This window comes from Haliaeetus albicilla, chromosome 18 (assembly GCF_947461875.1).
Source record: "Haliaeetus albicilla chromosome 18, bHalAlb1.1, whole genome shotgun sequence".
In the NCBI taxonomy this organism is placed as follows: Eukaryota; Metazoa; Chordata; class Aves; order Accipitriformes; family Accipitridae; genus Haliaeetus; species Haliaeetus albicilla.
Window position 1 is genome coordinate 28,043,811 of NC_091500.1, and position 27,411 is coordinate 28,071,221.

General features: G+C 48.2%; 2 protein-coding genes across 2 annotated transcripts; both read left to right on the forward strand.

The window, feature by feature from the left end:
- The first annotated feature begins 4,231 nt into the window (after window positions 1-4,231).
- LOC104320222 (uncharacterized) lies at window positions 4,232-18,351 on the forward strand. Its single transcript, XM_069806520.1, is given in 20 exon segments — window positions 4,232-4,984; window positions 5,644-5,858; window positions 6,066-6,126; window positions 6,377-6,472; window positions 6,649-6,813; window positions 7,283-7,408; window positions 7,616-7,836; window positions 8,243-8,277; window positions 8,383-8,768; window positions 13,050-13,145; window positions 13,724-13,876; window positions 13,878-14,507; window positions 15,284-15,498; window positions 15,693-15,753; window positions 15,922-16,017; window positions 16,194-16,358; window positions 16,493-16,618; window positions 16,850-17,070; window positions 17,367-17,401; window positions 17,507-18,351. Coding segments are annotated over 20 exon segments (4,098 nt in total). The 5' UTR covers window positions 4,232-4,351; the 3' UTR covers window positions 17,869-18,351.
- Window positions 18,352-22,795: 4,444 nt separating this feature from the next.
- On the forward strand, window positions 22,796-27,411 carry LOC138689755 (keratin, type II cytoskeletal 6A-like). The gene is made up of 9 exons (XM_069806052.1): window positions 22,796-23,320; window positions 24,205-24,419; window positions 24,614-24,674; window positions 24,843-24,938; window positions 25,115-25,279; window positions 25,414-25,539; window positions 25,771-25,991; window positions 26,282-26,316; window positions 26,424-27,411. Exons 1-9 carry the CDS (start codon window positions 22,811-22,813, stop codon window positions 26,693-26,695), a joined length of 1,701 nt encoding a protein of 566 aa, XP_069662153.1. The 5' UTR covers window positions 22,796-22,810; the 3' UTR covers window positions 26,696-27,411.

Here is a 27,411-nt window from a genome sequence, read left to right on the forward strand (position 1 = left end):
CAAAGCAAACGTGTAGCCCAGTCTCCCATCCTTCTCATGCTCTCTCTCCAAAAATTTGGATGGTTTATAAGTTTGGCACGAGGGCGAAGGAGGTCTCGCAGGGGGGAGGTGGTTGGGGTGACAAAACTGCTGGGTCAGTGTGATGGTCTGATCTGGCTGAGTCTGTGAAACACATGGGGTTTTCTTGAATGACGGCCATGGGAACGAGCCCACTCCTGGCAGTGTGGCAGGAAAGAAAGAGCCTTGAACGTGGATGCTCCTCTGTCCTTCTGCTGGGTCTCCTGTGGTGACAGAGGCAGTTGGTCCTGCTAGAGCAAAGCAGACTTTCAGACTCACTTGATGTTAGGAGTCTGTTCCTTTCCCCTTTCTCTTCCCAAGCGGTTTTCTTGTTTGTGTTGGCCAACCTGGGATATTCCCAAGTCCACCTCTGACTGACCACTGCCTCCAAGCACACCACTGGCCTCCAGCCGTGCTTCCCTGTCCTCCAAGGTGGTCCCAGTGCTAGGTCCCACATGACTAGCTGGTGCTGTCACGGCAAAGACATTGCACAGCCCTAAGCATTTTTGGAGCATCCTGTAAGGGATGGTGTGGAGGAGGGAAGGGTAATCATCACACCTCCAGCTCATTCAGAGCTAATTCCTCAGTATCCATGAAGATGGAGCCAGCCCTGCAGCTTTTACTGTTGTCTGGACTGGCCGGGGATCCATGGGTTGCTTTTAAGGCATCTCCAAAAGGTAACTGAGCCCATGGGAAGAGCAAGATCTCACCCCCCTGTCAAGCCCTACCTCTCCGCAGAAGTAGAATATTTTTGATGACCTGTACATTTAGAAGCAAAAACTCCTGGTGTGGTTTGACCTCTTGCTCAGGAGACCTTGAATCACATCCCTGGTCAACCGCAGACTCGCTCTGCGATCCGGATGAGTCATTTCATTTATCCCATGCTCCGTTCCCTGTTTGTAAATGCTTGAGACATAAACGTACCAGCGACTGTGGAATGTCACAATGCTGCCAGCAAAGACATGTAACTACTTGGATGGGGAGATGGTTTGGGCAACAGTTAAATATTCTGGTGAGTTGTAAAGGGACCTGAGATGGTGTTGAATGAAAAGACATCTACTTCCCTCAGAGTCACCCCAAACTAGCTGCCTCTGTGTAAACTTGCCTCCAGCAAATGACTCCTGACATCAGGGCAGCATGATGAAGAGACAAAAGGCTTCTAGATGTGTACAAATGCTGTAGTTAAAACAAACAGACACCAGAAAGCCCTTGCCTTTTGTTCCTATGATTGCACCAGCAATTAGGGGAAAATTCTCCCGGGCTGGACCGAGATGTGACATAATTTCTGCCTTTTGTTGGACGAGCGAAAACATTTTGCATGGCCTGAAAGAAGTTTCGTTTAATTTCGTCATGATTTCCCCCGGTTTAAAAGTGTCTTCTAAAGCACAGTGAAAACACTTAGATGTCAAGTGTTTTATGGGAAGTGTGGGAACTAAATGCTTTGCTTTGCTTTTTTCCCCGAAATTCTCCCTTTCTGTGGTTGAAGACTTTTCCTAAGTTCAGTGCACATCGACCGACAGTGTTGCTGCTGAAATGAGCCTTTTCCTCCAAGTATTCAAGGCCTGAGCAGCTTTTCCTGTATTCCTGCTGGTTTATTTTCATAGAATTATGGAATAGTTTGGGTTGGAAGGGACCTTTAAAGGTCATTTTCCTTCATTAGGGCTTTGGTGCAACGATGTTGTTTGAGATCCCTGCAGTCTAAAGCCGCCTATTGCGTTTGAACCAGGTGATGATGTTGATATCCAAATCCCGGTTTGATTTCCTAAACTTGGCTGGAGATGTGGCCATGACTCAACAAGCGTGTTATCTAAACACGGGCGCTCCGGACTCTAAGCGTTGTGCTGACTTAACGCATCTCCTCCCAGCATGGCTGGGAACGCGAAAACTTTCTGATCACGTCGTCCCACCCACAGAAAAAGAAAAAAAAAACCAACCCCCCCCCCGAAAAACGTAACCATGTATTTGGTAATGCAGCGGGAGGCATTGTTAAATGTGTGTGCGTCTGTGCATGCGCATATATGTGATTATATCTACAGCAGCTATAAACCCACAGCACCCTCCTGAACCCTGTGGTGTGGCAGGCAGCGGTGCAATGTATTTGAGCGATAAATCAGAAGCGGAGCGCGTTCACAGCCCGGGTTCACGGAGACAGCGCTGCCAGGTCTTGCTTGCAATTTGTCCCTCCTCTAGACGGGAAGGGCTGTTACGAGATGGCTCTCGCCTTCGCCCCAAGAGGGGATCAGATGTTTGTCAAGTCTTTTGGCTCATGGTTGCAGTGATGTTTGAGGTTGTGCTTCAAAACCTCCCTGCCTGGGCAGCCGTTTGTCCCAACTGCGGCATTTAGGAGACAAAGTCTTGCTGAAGACCAACAAGCCATACGGGACCTCCCCAGCCCACATATTTATTGTCTATAAACCATGCTGTACAACCACCAAAACCCCTGTCCTCCCCATCCCTCCCCCAGTGACTTGTTGTTATTATATTTTTTTTTTTAGCCCTATCCATCCCCTGATCTGCTTCCCCATGTGCTCAGGAATCCACGCTGGTGCTGGGGAGGGAGGTGGGACGAGCAGGCTCTGCAGGGACGGCCGTGTTTTTCGGTGGAAATGCCAGTTGAGCTGCGCGTTACGCCACGGTCCAGGTCCCTAGGCACTTTTGGAAATAGGTGTCTGGGCGATGTATTTAGAGGTATTTAAACATCTGAAGATACCAAGAGTTGCTAGTGTGGATTTTCAAGATGCCCTTAATTGCCCGTGTCCTATGGGAACTTCTGAGAACTTTGCTAGACAGCTACCAGCACAGTTAGATGCCTCCATAGTCATAAAGATTTTTGAACATCTTAGGTGGCTTTAAAAAGTTGAAAACTAGTAAAAAAAGGAATTTCCTAATTAAAAATTTAAAAATGAGACATTGTTATTTGATAAGCAGGCTTCTGCAAGACAAAAGGATGAATGCATGATGGGTCATAGCTTTATTACTGCATGTTTAACTCATAAGCTAATCCTTTCTTAGTATGGCATCAAACCCAGAGTATTCTGATCAGCTTCTGCCTTTCTAAAATCTGGTGACTGCTTTCAAATAAGCTTAAAAAGGATACCTACCTGTGCTCTTGAAGGAGGGCTCAACACAGCTTGCAAGTGTGTATGTCTGCCAAAAATATATTTGCATATAAATACTGAAGTAAGCCAGGCAGCTGAAAAACATGCATTTCCTCAAGTGAAAGTTATTGTGCCCTCTGTTCTCCTCTTTTCTATGTGTCTCTACAAACGAGGTGTGCTCTCCAGCATCCTCTGCTTAGCTAATTGCATGTAAATAGTTACAGGATTTATTATGTGGGCAGCATGATTTTGCACGCCTCCTTCTCTCTGTCTATTCTCAGAGCCATCTGTCCGTCTGTCCACACTTCCCACCATAGCAGCTGGGTTCCTGATGTCTTCTCTGGCTCTTCTCACAGTCCCGAAGCCTTCAGAAAATCCTAAACAGATTTCCCATCTGTGATATTCGTGGCATTTCTTCACTGGTGCTGAGACTATCCTAACATGAAGACTCCAGGACTCACTTTCAGTAAGAGTTTTGTCCAACAATAAATAAATTTCCAGTGCCAACATTGCTCCGGTACCTTGTTTCTGGTAAGGTTTTATTTATCAAAAAGACGCAGAGCCTCATCAAAATGCAATTTGCTGAGCCCTGGCTCTAGATTGAGAAACTACTTCTCAAAGCCAAGGGCAATTTTCCATGTAAGAAGACGACTAAGGGTGTAACATAGGTGTGTTTTGGGAATTATGAAAGCCATGCTACAACTTGGCATGAACTACAGCGCTTGCCTGCCATGGGGCTTTGGAGTGAAAGATCAAAATAAAGATAAACATAAGCAGGGAAACAACCACAATGGATGAAAGGTGAAAAAAAAAAGACTAGTATATCCTAGGGAGGCTGTTACTATACCGCAAAAGCATAAGACTTCTTAGTCATTGAATGCTACCATTTGGTAGACACAGTTGTATCTTTTTTAATTTTCTCCTGCATTATAGGGTGTGTTTCTGGGTAGGGTCAATGTTTGGCAAATTGAAGATGAAAATCTGTAAACCACACCACACTGATGAAGACAGTAACTGTCTCCTCCTTCACGCCCATGCAAACCCAGCCCACCTCCAGAAACAGATAAAAGAGAGCATCTCCTGCCCTCCAGCCAGAGGGACTGACTTCCCTTCTCTTTGCACTCATCTCCTTGCAGCACAAGTCCATTGATATTTCTGATCTTCTCGATTTTTGACTCTGTTTAGAAGAAACCGCCATGTCTCGGCAGTCTGTCTGCAGAAGCTTTGGAGGCGGGAGTAGAAGGGGCTACAGCTCTTGCTCTGCCATCGGTGGTGGCTTTGGAGGAGGTGGCGGCAGAAGCAGGAGCAGCTACAGCTCATTCTCTATGTCCAGGGGATTTGGAGGTGGCGGACGTTGTGGAGGGTTTAGCAGCAAGAGTCTCCATAACATGGGTGGCAGTGGAAGGATTTCCATGGGTGGATGCTATGGCGGTGGAGGATACGGAGGCAGAATGGGTGGCTTTGGTGGAGGCTATGGAGGAGGACTAGGCAGCTTTGGTGGAGGAATGGGTGGTGGAGGAATGGGTGGCTTTGGAGGAATGGGTGGTTATGGTGGAGGAATGGGTGGCTTTGGTGGAGGAATGGGTGGCTTTGGTGGAGGAATGGGTGGTTATGGTGGAGGAATGGGTGGTGGAGGAATGGGTGGCTTTGGTGGACCAGGCTTTGGTGGCCCCGGTAGAGGTGGCCCTGGAATCCAGCCGGTGCAGGTTGACCCAACCCTCCTACAGCCAGTCCATGTTGAGATTGATCCCCAGATCCAGCAAGTCAAAAACCAGGAGAAGGAACAGATCAAGACTCTTAACAACCAATTTGCCTCTTTCATTGATAAGGTGAGAGGGTGGGATTGTGTCTAATTAAGGGTCAAAATTGGGAGGAACTTTCAAGTTCTGCAGAAATGTTGTCCTTTTTGAGCTAAATATCAGCAGGCTGAGAAGCTTGAGCAGAGTCTTTTTATTAAATACTGCTAGGGAAGAGATGAGAATCTCTCATCCATAGGAGATCAAAGCTATGTCTTCAGGGCTTTAATCTAGCCTGTTGCACCAGGTTCAACTAATAGGTTATTCTTGCAAGCAGGCTCAACGCCTCCAAACTTCTGCAGGTTTCAGGCACAAATTTTCCCTCCTGTACCATTCTCTTTCCAAATACCCTCCCATTTAAGGATTCACTAATATTTTTTTCTTGTTGTTTTCAAATATCGAGACTTTTGAATCTAGACTAGAAAGCTAAGATTTCTACACTACCCATGATGGGAATGTACTTGGAGCTGGTGCTATATTTGAAAGCTCCTTTGACTCGAATATGACTTAGAAATTTCCTCCTTTTCCCGATCTTGCAGTTTAGGCAAGAACAGAAATTTAAAAAAAAAGAGACGTTAACAAGTTGTCTCACTGTTGTGCAAAGGAGAACCTTTTTATGTGATGAAAGAGATGCCTTGGCTGCTGCTGTTGTTCCCCATGTGATGGTGGATACTCCATGTGTTGGCTTTCAGGTCCGCTTCCTGGAGCAACAGAACAAGGTCCTCTCCACCAAGTGGGAGCTCCTCCAACAGCAAGGGCCTTCAGGGCCAAGGAAGAACCTTGATGTCATCTTTGAAAATTACATCCAGAACCTGAGGAGGCAGCTGGACTCAATCTTGGCACAGAGGGGACAGCTGGAGTCGGAGCTGCAGAACATGCAGCAATACGTCGAGGATTACAAAACCAAGTAAGTGCAGTGACAGTCTAACCCAGAAAGCAACACAAGCAGCTTGGCAGTCGTTTTTCTTCATGCACACACTTTTAATGGCAATTGTGGACATAGTTTTTTCAGTCTAAGTATTTTATTCTGTTTTTTTTTTTCCTTTTAGTTTGCTTAGTGTGGCCTTAGGCAGGAAAATTCAGGAAACACAGCTTGTATTTTTACTCTCCATAGGTATGAGGAAGAGATCAACAGGCGCACAACTGCTGAGAATGAATTTGTGGTGCTTAAGAAGGTGAGTCACATGCACTACAAAGTGATCACTCGAATACCAGGCTTCATCTGTGCTTGGAGGGGACTCCCTCTTGAACGGGGATTTGTAGACATTGTAGGATCTGTGGGATGATATTTGAAGTCCCTTGGTTTTAATTTGCATAATTGAATAACACCATCACAGCTGTTACCCTCAGCACAGACTGTAATTTCCATGATCCTGAAGGATTTCCAAGAGGAAATGAAACTATTCTCTGTGATCTTTCCTTTAGGATGTGGACTGTGCCTACATGACTAAAGTAGAGCTGGAAGCCAAGGTGGGAGCTCTGACTGATGAAATCAACTTCTTGAGGTGCATCTACGAGGAGGTAAGAGCTCTCCCTTCCCCTGGGCTGGCTGGCGTTGCAATGAGGTGTGTGGTGGCCAAAGACACTGAGGTTGGACATGGAGGTCCCAGGTGGATTTGGTCCGGAGAGGCTGCCTGGACTTGCTGCTCTTTTCTGCCCTTCTCGGATGGTCAGGCTAACTCATGCCTTGGTTGTAGGAACTGGCTCAGATGCAGACAATCAGCCGGGACCTGTCTGTGGTGGTGTCCATGGACAACAATCGGCACCTGGATCTGGAGAGCATCATTGAGGAGGTCAGGCGCCAGTACGAGCAGATTGCTCAGAGCAGCAGAGCTGAAGCTGAGGCTTGGTACCAGAGCCAGGTGAGTTGGGAAGCAGTTAGGGAACCCTGGGTGATGGCTAGAGTTCGCAGATAATTTAGGACAATGTGAGACATTTCTTCAAGCTAATGGTGCTGGAGCTTGTATGAGGAAGTCTCAAGAGGAATTGTGTTGCTTTTGAGGGATCTGACTCACTGTTTTCAAGGTGCTCAGAATCTCACTTTGATGCACGGTACAAGTGTCTCAATAAAGATACCCCCAAATGTACCTTAACTAGTAAATGCTTGCCCAAAGTAGCTTTTCAGAAGCCAAAGGTTGCTTATTAGTGTCACTAAGATCTATTTCAAAGTTCAAAACCAATAATTGAGTCTCAGAACCATCTTTTACATGGGCATCCATGACCAACATGATAGGTCCTTGTAGCAGCACCTGAGCTATGAAACTGTTGACAAATCTCATCTAGGCATCAGGAATGTTTCACTGAAGGTTTACTTTGTCTTGGTGCCATCAGTACGAACAGCTGCAGAGCACGGCTGGAAGACATGGGGACAGCCTCCGCAACACCAAGATAGAGATCCAAGAGTTGACCAGGAACATCCAGAGGCTGCGGGCTGAGATTGAGAACGTGAAGAAGCAGGTAGGGGTTGGCTACTGTCTCATGGGATGCTGGCATCAGGTTGGATTACAAATGACCATGTGTCAGGCAGAAACGGTTTCTTCAACAACCCCTTGTTTACTTCGTGTAGATGTTTCCTTTTTTTCCTTGACTTCTCCACTTGGGGTTTGAGGGCTGATCCTAAGTGACAAAATGAGATCGGAAAAAGTACCCTTTTGTCTTCCTCAGAACCAGCAGCTGCAGGCAGCTATTGCTGAGGCTGAGGAGCGGGGTGAGATGGCGCTCAAGGATGCTCGGATAAAACTGGAAGAGCTGGAAAGTGCCCTGAGCAAAGACAAGGAGGAGCTGGCTCGCTTGCTGAAGGAGTACCAGGAGCTGCTGAACATCAAGATTGCGCTGGACGTTGAGATTGCCATGTACAGGAAACTGCTGGAGGGAGAGGAGAACAGGTAAACTCTTGACCTCTGATTTGAGAGGGATGTTATGAACTATGCTGGATGCCTTGAGTTTTGACATTAATGGTGTAATCTCAGACCAGCTCTTTTGGTTAAAATGGGTGGATATGGCAATTTGCGCTCTGGGTGGTCAGGATTGATAATTGGCATACCATGTTCACTACAGGTGGTATAACTATTTCATGTCTGTTATGTGCAAATTTTTTAATGAACCTCAAATCTGGAAGAACCTCATTGTAAAGAGGAATTGTCAATGACTTCCTGCCTTAAATATTTTAGTGATACCAAAGTTGCTGATAAGGATGAAGCAGGAAAATGTTTTGATAATGAAAATACAGTGCTGAGTTTTTACAATGCCTCTTTTGTTTGGTAATTAAAATTTACCAATTTCCCTTCGCAGGCTGTGCAACGATGGCATGTCCAACGTCAATGTCTGTAAGTATCTGCATCTGTTTCCTTGAGACGTAGTAGCAGACCACGTCTTTTTGAGACACAGCCTGCCAGTGGACAGCCTGTATGTAACCTGTGCTTCTCTTCCAGCCGTGGTAGGCAGGACCAGCATCTCTGGAGGCAGAGGAGGCATGGGAGGAGGCTTCGGAGGCGGCAGCGGCATAGGAGGAGGCTTCGGAGGCGGCAGCGGCATGGGAGGAGGCTTCGGAGGCGGCAGCGGCATGGGAGGAGGAATGGGAGGCGGCAGCGGCATGGGCGGAGGAATGGGAGGAGGCCTCTGTGGAGTAGGAAGCAGCATCGGAGGTGGAAGCATGGGCGGCAGCTGTGGAATGGGAGGAGGGATGTACAGCGGTGGCTTCTCTTCTGGAAGTGGAAGGCTGTGCGGCTCTGGAGGTGGCAACTTCGGCTCTGGTGGGGGATCGTCCTCCATACGGAGATGCGTCACGACCACCTCCGTCAAATCTTCAGGAGTGAGATTCTGAGCCCCCAAGCCAGCTTGAAAAAGGAAAGAAGCAGCCCCTCTCTTCTCCCGGCAGCAGCCCAACCTCCTGAAATCCAGCTCCGGCGTCCTGCAATGAAACGAACTGTGTCCCTCACGGCCCACCACATGCCAGCACGTCTACCTGGCTCGGTCCCATCAGGGGAGTCTCGTGGCAATGCCGCATCCCGTTAGCAGCCCTGGCGAGCTGCTCGTTAGCCCCAAGCCCAGTGATGAAATAACCGTCCAAGCAAAGAAAAGTCTCACGTGTGGATGCCCAGCACGGAGAGCTGATTTACAGGAGGGAACTGCTCCGCCTTTCTTGCTGTGTTGTACATTTCTGGCTGCCTCGTGGCAAATGTGTATAAAACTCCTCTTTCTTCCTCTGTCCTCATGTCCCTTCCTCGATGGCCGTATCCCTGGGGTGCTTCTGCATGCAGTACATCCCGCTGCTTCCATTCACTAGCCTTTGGGGTGAGGGTAGGTGTGGGGCAAGCGGGACTCGTCCCGTGGCAGAGCTGGGGAGGGAGCATCTTCTCGGCACGTGGCCAGAGGGATTCACTGCCCCAGGTTGGAGCACCTGGGCAGCTTTGCTCACCTGGTAGCCCCAGGTGGGCCCTAAGCAGGAGCTCTCTCTGGAGCCATGACTTCCAGTTCCGCTTGTCCTTGCTCTCCGTGACACCTGGTAAGACCTCATACACACGTGGACTTTCTCAAAGGAGAACAAAGCTTGCTCTTCAGTGCCTGGTCCCCTGTGACATGGAACGAGATGTACTGTCTCCACCTCCCTTCCTCTTCTGTTTGTGGTATGCCCTACTTCCTTGGGATGTTGCCATTCTCAATAAATTGCAGAGAACATTCATGATGTCTTTGTGTCGTTGCTTTGGAAGCCACTTCTAGGCAAGGAGGTTTCTGCTGTTGGGGAAGCGACTTGCTGGGAAGGTGTGGGTTGTTCTGTTCAATGTGTCGTGACTGTGCTTTGAGGGAACTGAACGGGTGTGTGAACGGAGCTAGGCAAGTATCCAAGCATGGTTGATGCCTCTTGACTCGTATCAGTCATTGCAGTGCCTGAAAACACGAGCCATACCTAGAATGGTGGGGTCCTGGATGCTCAGTTCACACAATGTGCAGTAAATGTGAGCAGGCAGGAGCACTGGGAGCCTAGGATGGAGGAATTCAGGAGGCCACTAAATTTTTGGGCAGGTCCTGATATAGCCCCATCCTTGGAACCGCATATAGTCGTTTCCACAGCTGATGGCTTCATTTAGTGTGTCTGGAAACCTCTAGCGCAGAGGTGTTCAGAACCTTCTGAATCAATGAGGAGGCTACAGGCTCACCTGTGCCAATATTTAGGAGTCAGCCTTTATGCAAACTGAGGCACTCAGTGCCCCGTTGCTCGTGTCACATCTTACTGGAGTGGTCTGGTAACATGCGAATTGCTGCGGCTCTAGGAAGGGGGCTTTCTCTATCTCTCTCTTGGATTTCAGTTTTTTAGAGCAGGAAGAACCTGTGTACAGGGCATGCTGAATCACTACCAAAAAGTTATGGGATTTATGCAGGAATGCTGACAGTGCATAGTGGCGAAACCAGTAGAGACCCAAACACGTTGATTGATGATGGAAATCGGCAGCAGCAGGGTGGGAGCAGACATCAGATCAGTCTGCTGTTGTCGGTTCATCTGAGTTTCCTGCCTTGGAGTGGACTTTGGTTTGTGGTAGGGGAAGGTGGCAATGGTAGGAGTCTTGTGGGCAGCGGTGGGAGGGCGGGTTTCCAGCTGCCTGGAAGCATGGGTATGGACGTTGGCCAAGCACCTACCCCCTGGTGTAGAAGTAGGATGTGGCCAGGCAGGCTGCACAGCTCGGCACCCTACGAGCACCAGGAGTGCTTGAGAACCACTAGCTCACCCTCCCCTTCCTTCACCAGAAGCGGGAACATAAAGGCCTGGGAAGGCGTGATTCATCCCAAACCCGTGGGCTCAGGTACCCATCAGCTCCCTGAAAAGTCGATTCATTCCCCCAGTGTCTCTTCTTTACGTGGAGAGCGAGAGGGAGAGAGTTGGTCTAGCTCCAGGAGGGGGGACTGGGAGAAGAATGCTGGCGTGTTTGATCTGTGCCGTGCTTCAGTTCCTCCACCACAAGAAGAGATCAAAGAGACAGAAACCACTTTCAGCAGTGGTTCAGGAGTCCCACAACAACCTGCTGTGAGCTGCCAGTGTCCCCGTAGCAGGTCAGGAAGCTGCAGACCTCAGAATAGGTCCAGGCGAGGCAGTGGGGAATGGTTACAGGGCTCCTGGAAGAGGGACGTTGACTTGCTTTAGAGCCCCGCAGAAGTGTGCTAGAGCTGGGGAACGTGACTGGGTTTGGCCCAAACAGAAGACGATGAGAAGGCAATGCCTCTGAGAAGCTGGGGCTGTGCCAAGAGCACTTTTGGGTTTGGCTTGGGGCAAGAGTCACCTGTTTTCATTCTTACTTTTAAGACTGTATTTCTCCTCTGCTTTAAAATCTGAAACACGGCTTTGTAGGCATTGTTGTGAGAAGTCATTGCGACATCCTCCGCTATGCTCCCTCTTGAGTTTCATGCCAGAATCTCTTTGCTGCGTGAGATCCGAAGCTGCAGCCTGGCTTGGTCTCCATCTATATTTTTCTGCAGAGTTTACATTTTGCCTGGTGTTGATGATTTTGCTGCGTACAACCCTTTGTGTAAGAGATCTGAAGGAACGGCTGGAGCCTAGGCTTGATATTGAGTCTTACCTGGAGAAGGCTGAAGTGACTCCAGGTTTGGTATAATCTTCGCATCTTGTCTGAAGACGTCAGGGTGACTCAATCTGGGCGTCTTATCTGTATGTGCTGAATGTGGCCAGCATCCAGGCATTTGGCTGACTTAACAGATCTTCTCCCTTGTCGTGGAGCCGCCATGTGGGATGTTACAACCAAGTCATGCTGCTTACTGAGAAAGGCAGCTACCATGCATTTGGCAATCTGGAGAGAGGCCACGAGAAGAGATGACCTGCTTTCTCTAACCCAAAATGGAGTTACCCTACAGCTTCCCGGGACTGCTCACCATGAGCGAGTGCACTGGGCTGTAGAATGAAGTGGAGAACTTAACCCTCTGTCTTGGGGATGACAGCTGAGGAATAAGACCCTCTTCATTCAAGCTGCTTTTGAAAGGGCAGGTGTCCCCTCCCTGCTGTAGGGATGGCTGCTCATTCTCCAGCTGCAGCCTGTTGCATAGGGCAGGCCACACACATCTGGACTACCCTTGGCCAACCATGACTTGAGTCCCCCTCAAGGCTAGGATAACCCTTGGCCAACCGTGAATTGTGTCCTTCAAGGGTAGGATAACCCTTGGCCAACCATGACCTGAGTCCCCCTCAAGGGTAAGGATCTCCACTGCCCTACGCCCCATTCTGTGAAGAGTCTGTGGTGTCCAGCAGCCTCTGTCTCAGTGGCAGTCAATGGCATTTATGTTTCTGATTGCTCTGGTGGCTTTTGAAAGTGATTCTCTGGGCTGGTTGTGTCTGTGGCTGAAGGCTGTTACCTAGTGATACTTTCAAACAGCATTTAGTTGCACAAGTCAGAAGAGATTCTGAAAATTCCTCATGAATGTATATGTTCATGAGTAGGTCTTTTTAATGACCTTAGATTCCTGTTCATTTTTGTTTTAAATCTTTTGAAGTTCTGTAATGTGTATTTTCTCTGTCACTTTTTGTTTACTTGTGCTGGCTATTATCTAGAGATACTGTATACTTCATTCATTAACTTAAACATATATTTGATTGATAATATCCAGACAGATAATACCTTCAGAATGCCTGTAAAATAGTATTTACAGACCTCAGTTTCGTTTTAACCAACACCTACAATCTAGTTTCTTCAGAACACTGCACATCAGTATCATTGTATATTTTCTATTGTAATCTGGAAATTTATGAGTAATTATTTACATGCAATCCAAAAATGAGCTTCTTTATTCAGACACATCCTACAGAATACATTTCTAAAATATGTTCCTTTAGGAACAGAATATTTGAAATCAAGAGGATATACTATGCCTTAGAATTTGTAACAGCTCCATTTCTCAACAGTTTTTTCCACTTCAGTTGTCTCATCTTTGGAAATAACCAGGTAAAGAGGAGGTCAGCAACATTCATCTGAGCAGCAAGAACTCCTCACCATCTTGAATTGTTCATCTGTCATTCTGCTTCTATAGTGCTTCTCTGTCTGTCCCCAGTCATCACCACTGAAGCAGGTGCCCGACATGTCCCTTCGTTCTTCCACAGGTTGTCATTATCCTTCGCCCTCAGAAGGGCACAGAGAAGGAGCGTGATGATTCAAGTTGTCTTCTTTGCTCTGCTCCAGTATCATCCAAGGTCCCAGTTAGTTGTCACAGATTTGGGGAGATACAGTTGGAGGGAATTTAATCCACAGGTAGAAGACACTCCCATTCAAAGTGACACCACGTGCACTCCAGAGAGATGTTTCTCCTTTCTAGCAGGAGAATATGCTGAGTCTCTTCAAACTTTGGTGTCATGAGTTCATGTTCAAGATTGGGAAACTACTAAAATGCCAAAGGCAATTTTACCTATAAAAAGGGGATTTAGGGTGTGTTTAAGGAATTGTGAAAGCTATATTATAGCTGGGATTTCATCAAAACTTCTCCTTTCAGTGGAGTTTTGATTGGAAAGATCGGTATCTGGAATTATTGGGAACCATTAATGAAGGCTGGAAATCCAATAAGGGGCTGCAGAAAAGCGCATTATTGTAAAAGTTGATTCCAAAGATGTCATAAAGATATGAAAGTCCACTTAGTCATTGAGACCTGTTTCAATGTTCTTGTTCTTTTACTCACTTCTATATTGCAGGGTGTGTTTCTAGGCAGGCCCAAATATGGAAAAGCTCAGCTGAGAATCTGTCAACAACACCGTGCTGATGAAAATAAATTGGTTTCCACCTTCACGCCCATGCTGTCCCAGCCCACCTCCAGAAGCGAATAAAAGGGAGTGCCTGAAGCTGTGGAGTTAGAGAAGACTGTGCACACTTCTCTCTGCATCCATCCCTCAGTAGCACAGCTCCATTGGTCTTTCTGCTCTTCTTGATTTTGACTCTGCTTGGAAGAAACCGCCATGTCTCGGCAGTCTGTCTGCAGAAGCTTTGGAGGCGGGAGTAGAAGGGGCTACAGCTCTTGCTCTGCCATCGGTGGTGGCTTTGGTGGAGGTGGCGGCAGAAGCAGGATCAGTTACAGTTCATACTCCTCATCCAGGGGAGGTGGAGGAGGTGGACATTGTGGAGGTTTTAGCAGCAGGAGCCTCCATAACATGGGTGGCAGCAGAAGAATTACCGTGGGTGGATGCTATGGCGGTGGAGGATACGGAGGCAGAATGGGTGGCTTTGGTGGAGGCTATGGAGGAGGAATGGGTGGCTTTGGTGGAGGAATGAGTTGTGGAGGAATGGGTGGTGGAGGAATGGGTGGCTTTGGAGGAGGAATGGGTGGTGGAGGAATGGGTGGTGGAGGAATGGGTGGCTTTGGTGGAGGAATGGGTGGTGGAGGAATGGGTGGTGGAGGAATGGGTGGCTTTGGTGGCCCTGGCTTCCCCGGAGGCATCCACCCAGTGCAAGTTGACCCAAGCCTCCTGCGGCCAGTCCATGTTGAGATTGACCCCCAAATCCAGCAAGTGAAAAACCAGGAGAAGGAGCAGATTAAGACTCTTAACAATCAGTTTGCCTCCTTCATTGATAAGGTGAGAATTTAGGACTGTGATTGTTTGGAGGTGGGCATTTTAAATTACTTTCCTGTGGTGTGGAAAGGGCATTTTTTTCCCTACCAACAAGTACTTGTTAAAGTTTGCAAGACTGATGCCTTAGCAGCAAGTTGTCGTTAAGGTCTTATTAAGTAATACTGAACAATAGACAAGGTTTTCATGCTAATGGAAGATTAAAGAGGACATCTGCAGGGCATTCTGTAGATTCTCTTGCCTAGTCATCTCTTCAGCCTAATTTCTAGTGATTCAGGGTAGTCATCATCGTCTATTTAGTTGTCCTAAGAGTTCTCATTACTATGCTTTTCTTTTTGAGGAAACATGCTTTTCAAGGAACTGATTCTATAAACTTCAGAGTGTTAAATACATTTCCAACACTCTTGGTTATTTTCATTTCAAATAGAAACCAAAGAAATACAAAATCCCTTGTAAAGAGAATTTATGTGAGGTTAGATGAAAAAAATCATTATTTTCTTGACTTCACTACTGCAAAGATGATACCAATGTCCAAAACTGATGCTATGGAAAATAGAGATGCTGTTTTCTATTGGCAACATCTGTTTGTCCCAAAGTGAGGAGTTCAGAATGACTCAAAATTTAATAATGCTTGTCATGCAATTTAGGAGCTTGGATGTTTGAATGAGCCATAGTTGGGGATTTGGGAAATGATTCCGTTGGCCTCCCAAATAAGCAGGAGGTTTGAGTAGTGTGATGTCTCCCCGGGTGAGTATCTCACACACCTCTTTGTGGGCTTTCAGGTCCGCTTCCTGGAGCAACAGAACAAGGTCCTCTCCACCAAGTGGGAGCTCCTCCAACAGCAAGGGCCTTCAGGGCCAAGGAAGAACCTCGATGTCATCTTTGAAAATTACATCCAGAACCTGAGGAGGAGGTTGGAGTCTCTCCTGGGACAGAGGGGACAGCTGGAGTCGGAGCTGCAGAACATGCGGCAATACGTGGAGGAGTACAAAACCAAGTAAGTGCAGTGGCAGACTAAGGAAGAAATGAGCACCAGGACAGGAGAGCTAAGGCAGCTTGGAGATTCCCACACTGTCTTCCCTTTGCTGTGGAGCTCTGTAGAAATGGGGCCGAGGTTGCCATGGAGGGAAGGGGGGTTCCACCGGTTGACTGATGAAGAGTCCAAGAGACTCATCTTGTCCCCTTCAACAGGTACGAAGAAGAAATCAACAGGCGCACCGCTGCTGAGAACGAGTTTGTGGTGCTCAAGAAGGTGAGTCACAGAGGGACCAGGAGAGAGGGGGTTTTGTGGGGACAGGCTGCAAAGACGTTGGAAGGCGGCAGCACCAAGACGGGCAGCTTCCAACAGGAGGCACTGGTTGCCAACAACTCTTCTGGGATGGGACAAAGTTGTTGTCTATCTGTGTGATCTTTCCTTTAGGATGTGGACTGTGCCTACATGACTAAAGTAGAGCTGGAAGCCAAGGTGGGAGCTCTGACTGATGAAATCAACTTCTTGAGGTGCATCTACGAGGAGGTAAGAGCTCTCCCTTCCCCTGGGCTGGCTGGCGTTGCAATGAGGTGTGTGGTGGCCAAAGACACTGAGGTTGGACATGGAGGTCCCAGGTGGATTTGGTCCGGAGAGGCTGCCTGGACTTGCTGCTCTTTTCTGCCCTTCTCGGATGGTCAGGCTAACTCATGCCTTGGTTGTAGGAACTGGCTCAGATGCAGACAATCAGCCGGGACCTGTCTGTGGTGGTGTCCATGGACAACAATCGGCACCTGGATCTGGAGAGCATCATTGAGGAGGTCAGGCGTCAGTACGAGCAGATTGCTCAGAACAGCAGAGCTGAAGCTGAGGCTTGGTACCAGAGCCGGGTGAGTTGGGAAGCAGTCAAAGCACATGAGACAGTCTCTGCTGCTTAATGCCTTCCTTGGCACAGAACAAGGGAACCGCCTGAGTTCTGGATAGGTTGTGTCACTGATGGGTGCTTTTGTCTCCATGCCATCAGTATGAAGAGCTGCAGAACACTGCTGGAAGACATGGGGACAGCCTGCGCAACACCAAGATAGAGATCCAAGAGTTGACCAGGAACGTCCAGAGGCTGCGGGCTGAGATTGAGAACGTGAAGAAGCAGGTAGGGGTTGTTCAGCATCTTGTTGGGTAATGGCATCAGGCTGGGTCATGACTGAGCTGGGTGGTGTGCTAAGGACAGCATGAGGGAAACGTAGTCATTGAAATTCAGGTCCTTTGGAGGAGATTGATGGTTCCTGCCTATTTTCCCTCCAGTCTGTGCCCTGAGGGCTGCTCCAGTGAGGGGTGGGGGTGTTGCAGAAGGGAACTGAGAAAGTTCTTTTTTCCTCTTCAGAACCATCAGCTGCAGTCAGCCATTGCTGAGGCCGAGGAGCGGGGTGAGATGGCCCTCAAGGATGCTCGGAGGAAACTGGAAGAGCTGGAATGTGCCCTGAGCAAAGACAAGGAGGAGCTGGCTCGCTTGCTGAAGGAGTACCAGGAGCTGCTGAACATCAAGATTGCGCTGGACGTTGAGATTGCCATGTACAGGAAACTGCTGGAGGGAGAGGAGAACAGGTACCTTTCTGTCTATCTATTTGACTAAATTCTTGACAGATTATACTATGTGTGGGTAAAATCTTTGCATGCACTATAAAGATAAATTTCGTATCACTCATGCTCTAATTCTTAGCCTTAAGTATATATTCGATGTTTCTTATAAGAATGTTAAGTTCAAGGTTGCTCATTTGTTTTAAAGAATAATTAGGAAATTCAGAAAGAATAGGGTGTATATAACTTGTAAATAAGGGAAATTCTCAGCCGAAGAAATGTGCACTTCCCTTGGGATAAACAGGTTGTGTTTTCTTTCACAGGCTGTGCAACGATGGCATGTCCAACGTCAATGTCTGTAAGTATCTGCATCTGTTTCCTTGAGACGTAGTAGCAGACCACGTCTTTTTGAGACACAGCCTGCCAGTGGACAGCCTGTATGTAACCTGTGCTTCTCTTCCAGCCGTGGTAGGCAGGACCAGCATCTCTGGAGGCAGAGGAGGCATGGGAGGAGGCTTCGGAGGCGGCAGCGGCATGGGAGGAGGCTTCGGAGGCGGCAGCGGCATGGGAGGAGGAATGGGAGGCGGCAGCGGCATGGGCGGAGGAATGGGAGGAGGCCTCTGTGGAGTAGGAAGCAGCATCGGAGGTGGAAGCATGGGCGGCAGCTGTGGAATGGGAGGAGGGATGTACAGCGGTGGCTTCTCTTCTGGAAGTGGAAGGCTGTGCGGCTCTGGAGGTGGCAACTTCGGCTCTGGTGGGGGATCGTCCTCCATACGGAGATGCGTCACGACCACCTCCGTCAAATCTTCAGGAGTGAGATTCTGAGCCCCCAAGCCAGCTTGAAAAAGGAAAGAAGCAGCCCCTCTCTTCTCCCGGCAGCAGCCCAACCTCCTGAAATCCAGCTCCGGTGTCCTGCAATGAAACGAACTGTGTCCCTCACGGCCCACCACATGCCAGCACGTCTACCTGGCTCGGTCCCATCAGGGGAGTCTCGTGGCAATGCCGCATCCCGTTAGCAGCCCTGGCGAGCTGCTCGTTAGCCCCAAGCCCAGTGATGAAATAACCGTCCAAGCAAAGAAAAGTCTCACGTGTGGATGCCCAGCACGGAGAGCTGATTTACAGGAGGGAACTGCTCCGCCTTTCTTGCTGTGTTGTACATTTCTGGCTGCCTCGTGGCAAATGTGTATAAAACTCCTCTTTCTTCCTCTGTCCTCATGTCCCTTCCTCGATGGCCGTATCCCTGGGGTGCTTCTGCATGCAGTACATCCCGCTGCTTCCATTCACTAGCCTTTGGGGTGAGGGTAGGTGTGGGGCAAGCGGGTCCTTGCTCTCCATGACACCTGGTAAGACCTCATACACACGTGGACTTTCTCAAAGGAGAACAAAGCTTGCTCTTCAGTGCCTGGTCCCCTGTGACATGGAACGAGATGTACTGTCTCCACCTCCCTTCCTCTTCTGTTTGTGGTATGCCCTACTTCCTTGGGATGTTGCCATTCTCAATAAATTGCAGAGAACATTCATGATGTCTTTGTGTCGTTGCTTTGGAAGCCACTTCTAGGCAAGGAGGTTTCTGCTGTTGGGGAAGCGACTTGCTGGGAAGGTGTGGGTTGTTCTGTTCAATGTGTCGTGACTGTGCTTTGAGGGAACTGAACGGGTGTGTGAACGGAGCTAGGCAAGTATCCAAGCATGGGTGATGCCTCTTGACTCGTATCAGTCATCGCAGTGCCTGAAAACACGAGCCATACCTAGAATGGTGGGGTCCTGGATGCTCAGTTCACACAATGTGCAGTAAATGTGAGCAGGCAGGAGCACTGGGAGCCTAGGATGGAGGAATTCAGGAGGCCACTAAATTTTTGGGCAGGTCCTGATATAGCCCCATCCTTGGAACCGCATATAGTCGTTTCCACAGCTGATGGCTTCATTTAGTGTGTCTGGAAACCTCTAGCGCAGAGGTGTTCAGAACCTTCTGAATCAATGAGGAGGCTACAGGCTCACCTGTGCCAATATTTAGGAGTCAGCCTTTATGCAAACTGAGGCACTCAGTGCCCCGTTGCTCGTGTCACATCTTACTGGAGTGGTCTGGTAACATGCGAATTGCTGCGGCTCTAGGAAGGGGGCTTTCTCTATCTCTCTCTTGGATTTCAGTTTTTTAGAGCAGGAAGAACCTGTGTACAGGGCATGCTGAATCACTACCAAAAAGTTATGGGATTTATGCAGGAATGCTGACAGTGCATAGTGGCGAAACCAGTAGAGACCCAAACACGTTGATTGATGATGGAAATCGGCAGCAGCAGGGTGGGAGCAGACATCAGATCAGTCTGCTGTTGTCGGTTCATCTGAGTTTCCTGCCTTGGAGTGGACTTTGGTTTGTGGTAGGGGAAGGTGGCAATGGTAGGAGTCTTGTGGGCAGCGGTGGGAGGGCGGGTTTCCAGCTGCCTGGAAGCATGGGTATGGACGTTGGCCAAGCACCTACCCCCTGGTGTAGAAGTAGGATGTGGCCAGGCAGGCTGCACAGCTCGGCACCCTACGAGCACCAGGAGTGCTTGAGAACCACTAGCTCACCCTCCCCTTCCTTCACCAGAAGCGGGAACATAAAGGCCTGGGAAGGCGTGATTCATCCCAAACCCGTGGGCTCAGGTACCCATCAGCTCCCTGAAAAGTCGATTCATTCCCCCAGTGTCTCTTCTTTACGTGGAGAGCGAGAGGGAGAGAGTTGGTCTAGCTCCAGGAGGGGGGACTGGGAGAAGAATGCTGGCGTGTTTGATCTGTGCCGTGCTTCAGTTCCTCCACCACAAGAAGAGATCAAAGAGACAGAAACCACTTTCAGCAGTGGTTCAGGAGTCCCACAACAACCTGCTGTGAGCTGCCAGTGTCCCCGTAGCAGGTCAGGAAGCTGCAGACCTCAGAATAGGTCCAGGCGAGGCAGTGGGGAATGGTTACAGGGCTCCTGGAAGAGGGACGTTGACTTGCTTTAGAGCCCCGCAGAAGTGTGCTAGAGCTGGGGAACGTGACTGGGTTTGGCCCAAACAGAAGACGATGAGAAGGCAATGCCTCTGAGAAGCTGGGGCTGTGCCAAGAGCACTTTTGGGTTTGGCTTGGGGCAAGAGTCACCTGTTTTCATTCTTACTTTTAAGACTGTATTTCTCCTCTGCTTTAAAATCTGAAACACGGCTTTGTAGGCATTGTTGTGAGAAGTCATTGCGACATCCTCCGCTATGCTCCCTCTTGAGTTTCATGCCAGAATCTCTTTGCTGCGTGAGATCCGAAGCTGCAGCCTGGCTTGGTCTCCATCTATATTTTTCTGCAGAGTTTACATTTTGCCTGGTGTTGATGATTTTGCTGTGCACAGCTCCTTGCGTAAGAGATCTGAAGGAACAGCCGGCTGGAGCCTAGGCTGTCTATCGAGTTTTACCTGGAGGAGGCTGAAGTGACTCCAGGTTTGGTATAATCTTCGCATCTTGTCTGAAGACGTCAGGGTGACTCAATCTGGGCGTCTTATCTGTATGTGCTGAATGTGGCCAGCATCCAGGCATTTGGCTGACTTAACAGATCTTCTCCCTTGTCGTGGAGCCGCCATGTGGGATGTTACAACCAAGTCATGCTGCTTACTGAGAAAGGCAGCTACCATGCATTTGGCAATCTGGAGAGAGGCCACGAGAAGAGATGACCTGCTTTCTCTAACCCAAAATGGAGTTACCCTACAGCTTCCCGGGACTGCTCACCATGAGCGAGTGCACTGGGCTGTAGAATGAAGTGGAGAACTTAACCCTCTGTCTTGGGGATGACAGCTGAGGAATAAGACCCTCTTCATTCAAGCTGCTTTTGAAAGGGCAGGTGTCCCCTCCCTGCTGTAGGGATGGCTGCTCATTCTCCAGCTGCAGCCTGTTGCATAGGGCAGGCCACACACATCTGGACTACCCTTGGCCAACCATGACTTGAGTCCCCCTCAAGGCTAGGATAACCCTTGGCCAACCGTGAATTGTGTCCTTCAAGGGTAGGATAACCCTTGGCCAACCATGACCTGAGTCCCCCTCAAGGGTAAGGATCTCCACTGCCCTACGCCCCATTCTGTGAAGAGTCTGTGGTGTCCAGCAGCCTCTGTCTCAGTGGCAGTCAATGGCATTTATGTTTCTGATTGCTCTGGTGGCTTTTGAAAGTGATTCTCTGGGCTGGTTGTGTCTGTGGCTGAAGGCTGTTACCTAGTGATACTTTCAAACAACATTTAGTTGCACAAGTGTTGTGGGTGATTCTGAAAATTCAAACATACATGTATAGTACAGTTTGTAAGCTTAAATATAGTATAATATTGGATTGCTGAAATGCTTAGAAGGTTTCAAATATATTTTCCTTGGCTTTTATTGATGATTTTCTGGAACTAAGCACTAGGAAAATACTGGTTTTTTTTTTTTCTTAGATTTCACATGTGTAACTAAAATATATATTTGACTAATGAGATCCAGAAGATATCTACAAGATGTCTTTCAGCTGAACTTCCTACTTCATAGCCAGATAGCTTGTCCATGAAATTAATCATTATTGTTTTCTAGTTTGAAACAGCAGCTGCTGTCTTAAAAACACATTATTCTAACATGAATTTGGTCGGCACCCCTTCTCTCCCCCACCCCAAATTTACTGTGGTCAAAGGTGTGGGCAAAGTTGCCATACCTCTTAAAGCACTCTTCATATACAGCAATACTTTAACTGTTATTACTTAAGAAAGCATCAGATCTTCTTCCACCTTTTAGTTGTCCCTTATTTCAGAACGATCAAGTATGATGAACTCAGCCTGATCATTTTCCTACCAACTTAAATAAAAAAACCCCAACCATTTTAACAAGTCACTGTTATCCCTATTTGCATTTCTCTGCTATTTGTCTGTCTTCAGTCATCATTACCGCATCTAGTGCCTGAAGCGTCCTTTCAGTCCTCTGCAGGTTCGGCAATCCCTGTGGCCACCTGAAAAGCACAAGGAAGGAGCTTGGACATCGTTGTTCTCTTGCTCATTCCACTCTGGTGCTCAGAGTCTTGGTACGAGGTTATCTCAGACTCTGGGAGACACATTTTGCAGGAATGTGCACTAGAAGAAGGCACTCCCATCCCAATTGATGCTCTTAGGAAAGGAACTAAGCACCTCCTTTCCCGATAAAAAAAAATGCTGACCGTTGTTAAACGTTAATGTGTGGTGTTTTTGCTCCATACTGTGAAACTGTCTCTTGGAAAGCCATCAGCAATTTTCCGCTTCAGAAGGAAATTTGGGGTGTGCTCGGGGGAATTGTGAAAGTCTCATTCTAGTTGGTTTTCACCAAAATGCTTTCCTGACATTGAGTGTCAGTGCAAAAGATCTAGATCCAGACAAACAGCAAAATCATTAAGAACAGATAGAAAGGTGGGAGGAGGGAAGAACATGACTACATCACTGTAAAACATATTTTTCCAGATGCCATAAAGATATGAAAGTCCACTTACTCATTGAGACCTGTTTCCATGCTCTTGCTCTTTTATTCTCTTCTGCATTGCAAAGCGTATTTCTGGGTGGAGTCAACAATTTGGCAAAAATCTGTTAACCGCACCAAGCTGATGAAGACAGTAAATTTGTTTCCTCTTCACGCCCTTGTAGACCCAGCCCACCTCCAGAAACAGATAAAAGGGAATGCCTAAAGCCGTGGAACCAGAGAAGACTGTGCACACTTCTCTCTGCATTCATCCCTCAGCAGCACAGCTCCGTTGGTCTTTTTGCTCTCCTCGTCTCTGCTTGGAAGGAACAGCCATGTCTCGGCAGTCAATCTGTAGAAGCTTTGGAGTCGGAAGCAAAAGGGGATACAGCTCTTGTTCTGCCATCGGTGGTGGCTTTGGAGGAAGTGGGGGCAGAACCAGGATCAGCTATAGCTCGTTCTCCACATCCAGGGGAATTGGAGGCAGCGGACGTTGTGGAGGTTTTAGCAGCAGGAGCCTCCATAACATGGGTGGCAGCGGAAGAATTTCCATGGGTGGCTCTTATGGCAGTGGATATGGATGTAGAATTGGTGGCTTTGGTGGAGGCTATGGAGGAGGATTTGGCAGCATTGGAGGAGGTGTCATTGGTGGAGGAATAGGCAGCTTTGGTGGTCCTGTGAGAGGTGGTCCTGGGTTCCCTGGAGGCATCCAACCGGTCCAGGTTGACCCAACCCTCCTGCGGCCGGTCCATGTTGATATTGATCCTCAGATCCAACAAGTGAAGTGCCAGGAGAAGGAACAGATCAAGACTCTTAACAATCAGTTTGCCTCTTTCATTGACAAGGTGAGAGGCTGCAACTGTATTTGCTTGGGAATGGGGACTCTGAGGAACTTTTCTGTGCTGTGGAGAGGGAAATATTGTCCTTCTTAGCTCAGTGTTCCCAGGTCTGGAAGGCTGGTAGTGTTTCCATGGAGTCTCCTAAGGAAATGTAAAAATTTTCCATCTGCAGAGAAACCAAAGGAATTTCTCTAGGTTTAGTTGATCCAAATTATTCCTTAGGTTTTGCCTCTAGTGTTCTCTGTGCAGTCAGGCCAAACTGATCATGATATAGTCAGTTATCTTAAGCGGTTCTTTAAGTCTGTCCTTTTTCAAGGATAATTTCTTCTCAAGGAACTTAGACTGTAGGAATGAGCTTTCAATTAATTCCTGACTATTCCTTATTTCAGATCAAGTACAGATGAGTATTCTTTAGACTGTCTGCACTGGGAGAACATTGGTTATGAATGTGATTCGTAGTTTTTTAAATATATGGCATATATGCCATAAATATATAGCAGATACTTATTGTATCTGGTAAGAGGAATGTTCTCTGATACTGAGACATATGGGATTTCATTTACTGTAAGGTAGAAAATGATCTGATGCTTCTGCAAATTAATGTGGGTCAAAATTTGCAATTGGAAATGACAATATACTGCAAATCTGGAGTGTAATAATTCCAATACATAAAAAATGTAGGAGGAGAAAAGAGGAGAAATTCAAGGATAATTGAAAAAAGAGGAGAAAGAAGGGATGAATCCCTCTCTTGGAAAACTGGCTTTCAACTAGCCACAGTCCTGTTGGAGATTTGGGAAATGATTCCGTTGGCCTCCCAAATAAGCAGGAGGTTTGAGTAGTGTGATGTCTCCCTGGGTGAGTATCTCACACACCTCTTTGTGGGCTTTCAGGTCCGCTTCCTGGAGCAACAGAACAAGGTCCTCTCCACCAAGTGGGAGCTCCTCCAACAGCAAGGGCCTTCAGGGCCAAGGAAGAACCTCGATGTCATCTTTGAAAATTACATCCAGAACCTGAGGAGGAGGTTGGAGTCTCTCCTGGGACAGAGGGGACAGCTGGAGTCGGAGCTGCAGAACATGCGGCAATACGTGGAGGAGTACAAAACCAAGTAAGTGCAGTGGCAGACTAAGGAAGAAATGAGCACCAGGACAGGAGAGCTAAGGCAGCTTGGAGATTCCCACACTGTCTTCCCTTTGCTGTGGAGCTCTGTAGAAGTGGGGCCGAGGTTGCCATGGAGGGAAGGGGGGTTCCACCGGTTGACTGATGAAGAGTCCAAGAGACTCGTCTTGTCCCCTTCAACAGGTACGAAGAAGAAATCAACAGGCGCACCGCTGCTGAGAACGAGTTTGTGGTGCTCAAGAAGGTGAGTCACAGAGGGACCAGGAGAGAGGGGGTTTTGTGGGGACAGGCTGCAAAGACGTTGGAAGGCGGCAGCACCAAGACGGGCAGCTTCCAACAGGAGGCACTGGTTGCCAACAACTCTTCTGGGATGGGACAAAGTTGTTGTCTATCTGTGTGATCTTTCCTTTAGGATGTGGACTGTGCCTACATGACTAAAGTAGAGCTGGAAGCCAAGGTGGGAGCTCTGACTGATGAAATCAACTTCTTGAGGTGTATGTACGAGGAGGTAAGAGCTCTCCCTTCCCCTGGGCTGGCTGGCGTTGCAATGAGGTGTGTGGTGGCCAAAGACACTGAGGTTGGACATGGAGGTCCCAGGTGGATTTGGTCTGGAGTGGCTGCCTGGACTTGCTGCTCTTTTCTGCCCTTCTCGGATGGTCAGGCTAACTCATGCCTTGGTTGTAGGAACTGGCTCAGATGCAGACAATCAGCCGGGACCTGTCTGTGGTGGTGTCCATGGACAATAATCGGCACCTGGATCTGGACAGTATCATTGAGGAGGTCAGGCGTCAGTACGAGCAGATTGCTCAGAACAGCAGAGCTGAAGCTGAGGCTTGGTACCAGAGCCGGGTGAGTTGGGAAGCAGTCAAAGCACATGAGACAGTCTCTGCTGCTTAATGCCTTCCTTGGCACAGAACAAGGGAACCGCCTGAGTTCTGGATAGGTTGTGTCACTGATGGGTGCTTTTGTCTCCATGCCATCAGTATGAAGAGCTGCAGAACACTGCTGGAAGACATGGGGACAGCCTGCGCAACACCAAGATAGAGATCCAAGAGTTGACCAGGAACGTCCAGAGGCTGCGGGCTGAGATTGAGAACGTGAAGAAGCAGGTAGGGGTTGTTCAGCATCTTGTTGGGTAATGGCATCAGGCTGGGTCATGACTGAGCTGGGTGGTGTGCTAAGGACAGCATGAGGGAAACGTAGTCATTGAAATTCAGGTCCTTTGGAGGAGATTGATGGTTCCTGCCTATTTTCCCTCCAGTCTGTGCCCTGAGGGCTGCTCCAGTGAGGGGTGGGGGTGTTGCAGAAGGGAACTGAGAAAGTTCTTTTTTCCTCTTCAGAACCATCAGCTGCAGTCAGCCATTGCTGAGGCCGAGGAGCGGGGTGAGATGGCCCTCAAGGATGCTCGGAGGAAACTGGAAGAGCTGGAATGTGCCCTGAGCAAAGACAAGGAGGAGCTGGCTCGCTTGCTGAAGGAGTACCAGGAGCTGCTGAACATCAAGATTGCGCTGGACGTTGAGATTGCCATGTACAGGAAACTGCTGGAGGGAGAGGAGAACAGGTGAGACCTGCTGTCAGGTTGGTCTGGCCAAAGTAATGTCTCTCCTTGGGACAGGTGGAGGTTTAATCATCTCTCACAACCTATTTAATGTTGATATCTGATTTACTTTCATTTTTTCCCCAAGTTTTTAAGCCCAAAATAGAAATTAGGTCCCCACAGGGAATATTTCTCAGTGGTTTTGACTGATGTTAAATGAAACAGGAAATAAAAGCAGTTGTTAGGAAATTGCACGGAGCTTAATTGCTTTCTATTATATTAGATTTACAGCTTGTGTTCCTTTCCCTACACAGGCTCTGTGCAGATAACTTGTCCAACGTAAATGTCTGTAAGTATCTGTACATCATTTTCTCTGCAGAATGGCTTTTACCCTGGGTTTCATGAGGATTCCCAGGCTGTCACTTGATGTACAGTGAGACTGTCCTTCTCTTGCAGCTGTGGTAGGCAGAACCACCATTGCTGGAGGCAGAGCTGGTGGCTTTGGAGCCAGCAGTGGCATGGGAGGGGGAGTATGTGCGGTCGGAGGAGGAAGCATCATTGGAGGCAGCTGTGGAATGGGAGGAGGAATACTCAGCGGTGGCTTCTCTTCTGGAAGTGGAAGAATGTGCAGCTCTGGAGGTGGCAACTTCATCTCAGGGGGTGGATCCTCCTCTGTGCGGAGATGTGTCACAACCACAACGGTTAAATCTTCGGGTGTAAAATACTGAGTCATGACCTCAGTCCCTCCAAGGAAAGAAGCATATTTTCCTTTCTCCAGCCAGCAGCACAGCCCCTTCCATCCTGAACCGGTATTCAGCAAAGAAATGAACTGTTTCCCTTATAGCTCAAAACCTCCTTAAATCATCCTGCCTAAGGGGAGATTTGCAGCAAAACACCATCCTGTTCGCAGAGCCCAGCTCCTCTCTGAGCTCCACCAGCCTCCAGGGATGAAAGATCTTCCTTGAGGGTACCAGGGACTGCAGAGCTCGTCTGAGCATCTTTTGCTGCGCTTCTTGCTGCTACCCCTGGCTGCTGCACTGGCTGAGGAGGAGCGTGTATAAAACTGCTCTTTCCTTTCACTTTTTAAGGTCTCTTTTTCAATGGCCGTGTTTCCTTTGCGACTTCCGCGCGTCCTGCATGTTACCCACATGCTTGTTTCAGCTATATCAGGAATTCACGTAAGCAGAAGAAACATGATAATGTCTCATAGTCAGATTCAGGAGTGAGAAACAGGTCTTTGGAGATGTCCACCTTCCCTTGGTGGAGTAATTTGGCAGCTTTAATATTTTATAGATCACTTTCCCTCTTCTCCTTCACACCTGACATATGTATGGCCTTATTGCAAACCTTCTGTTGCGTGAACCCTACTGCATGGTTGCTTTCTACCAGCACCTCTTTCCTCCAAGTTCTTTCATTACCAATAAACTGCAGAGAGATGAAAAGA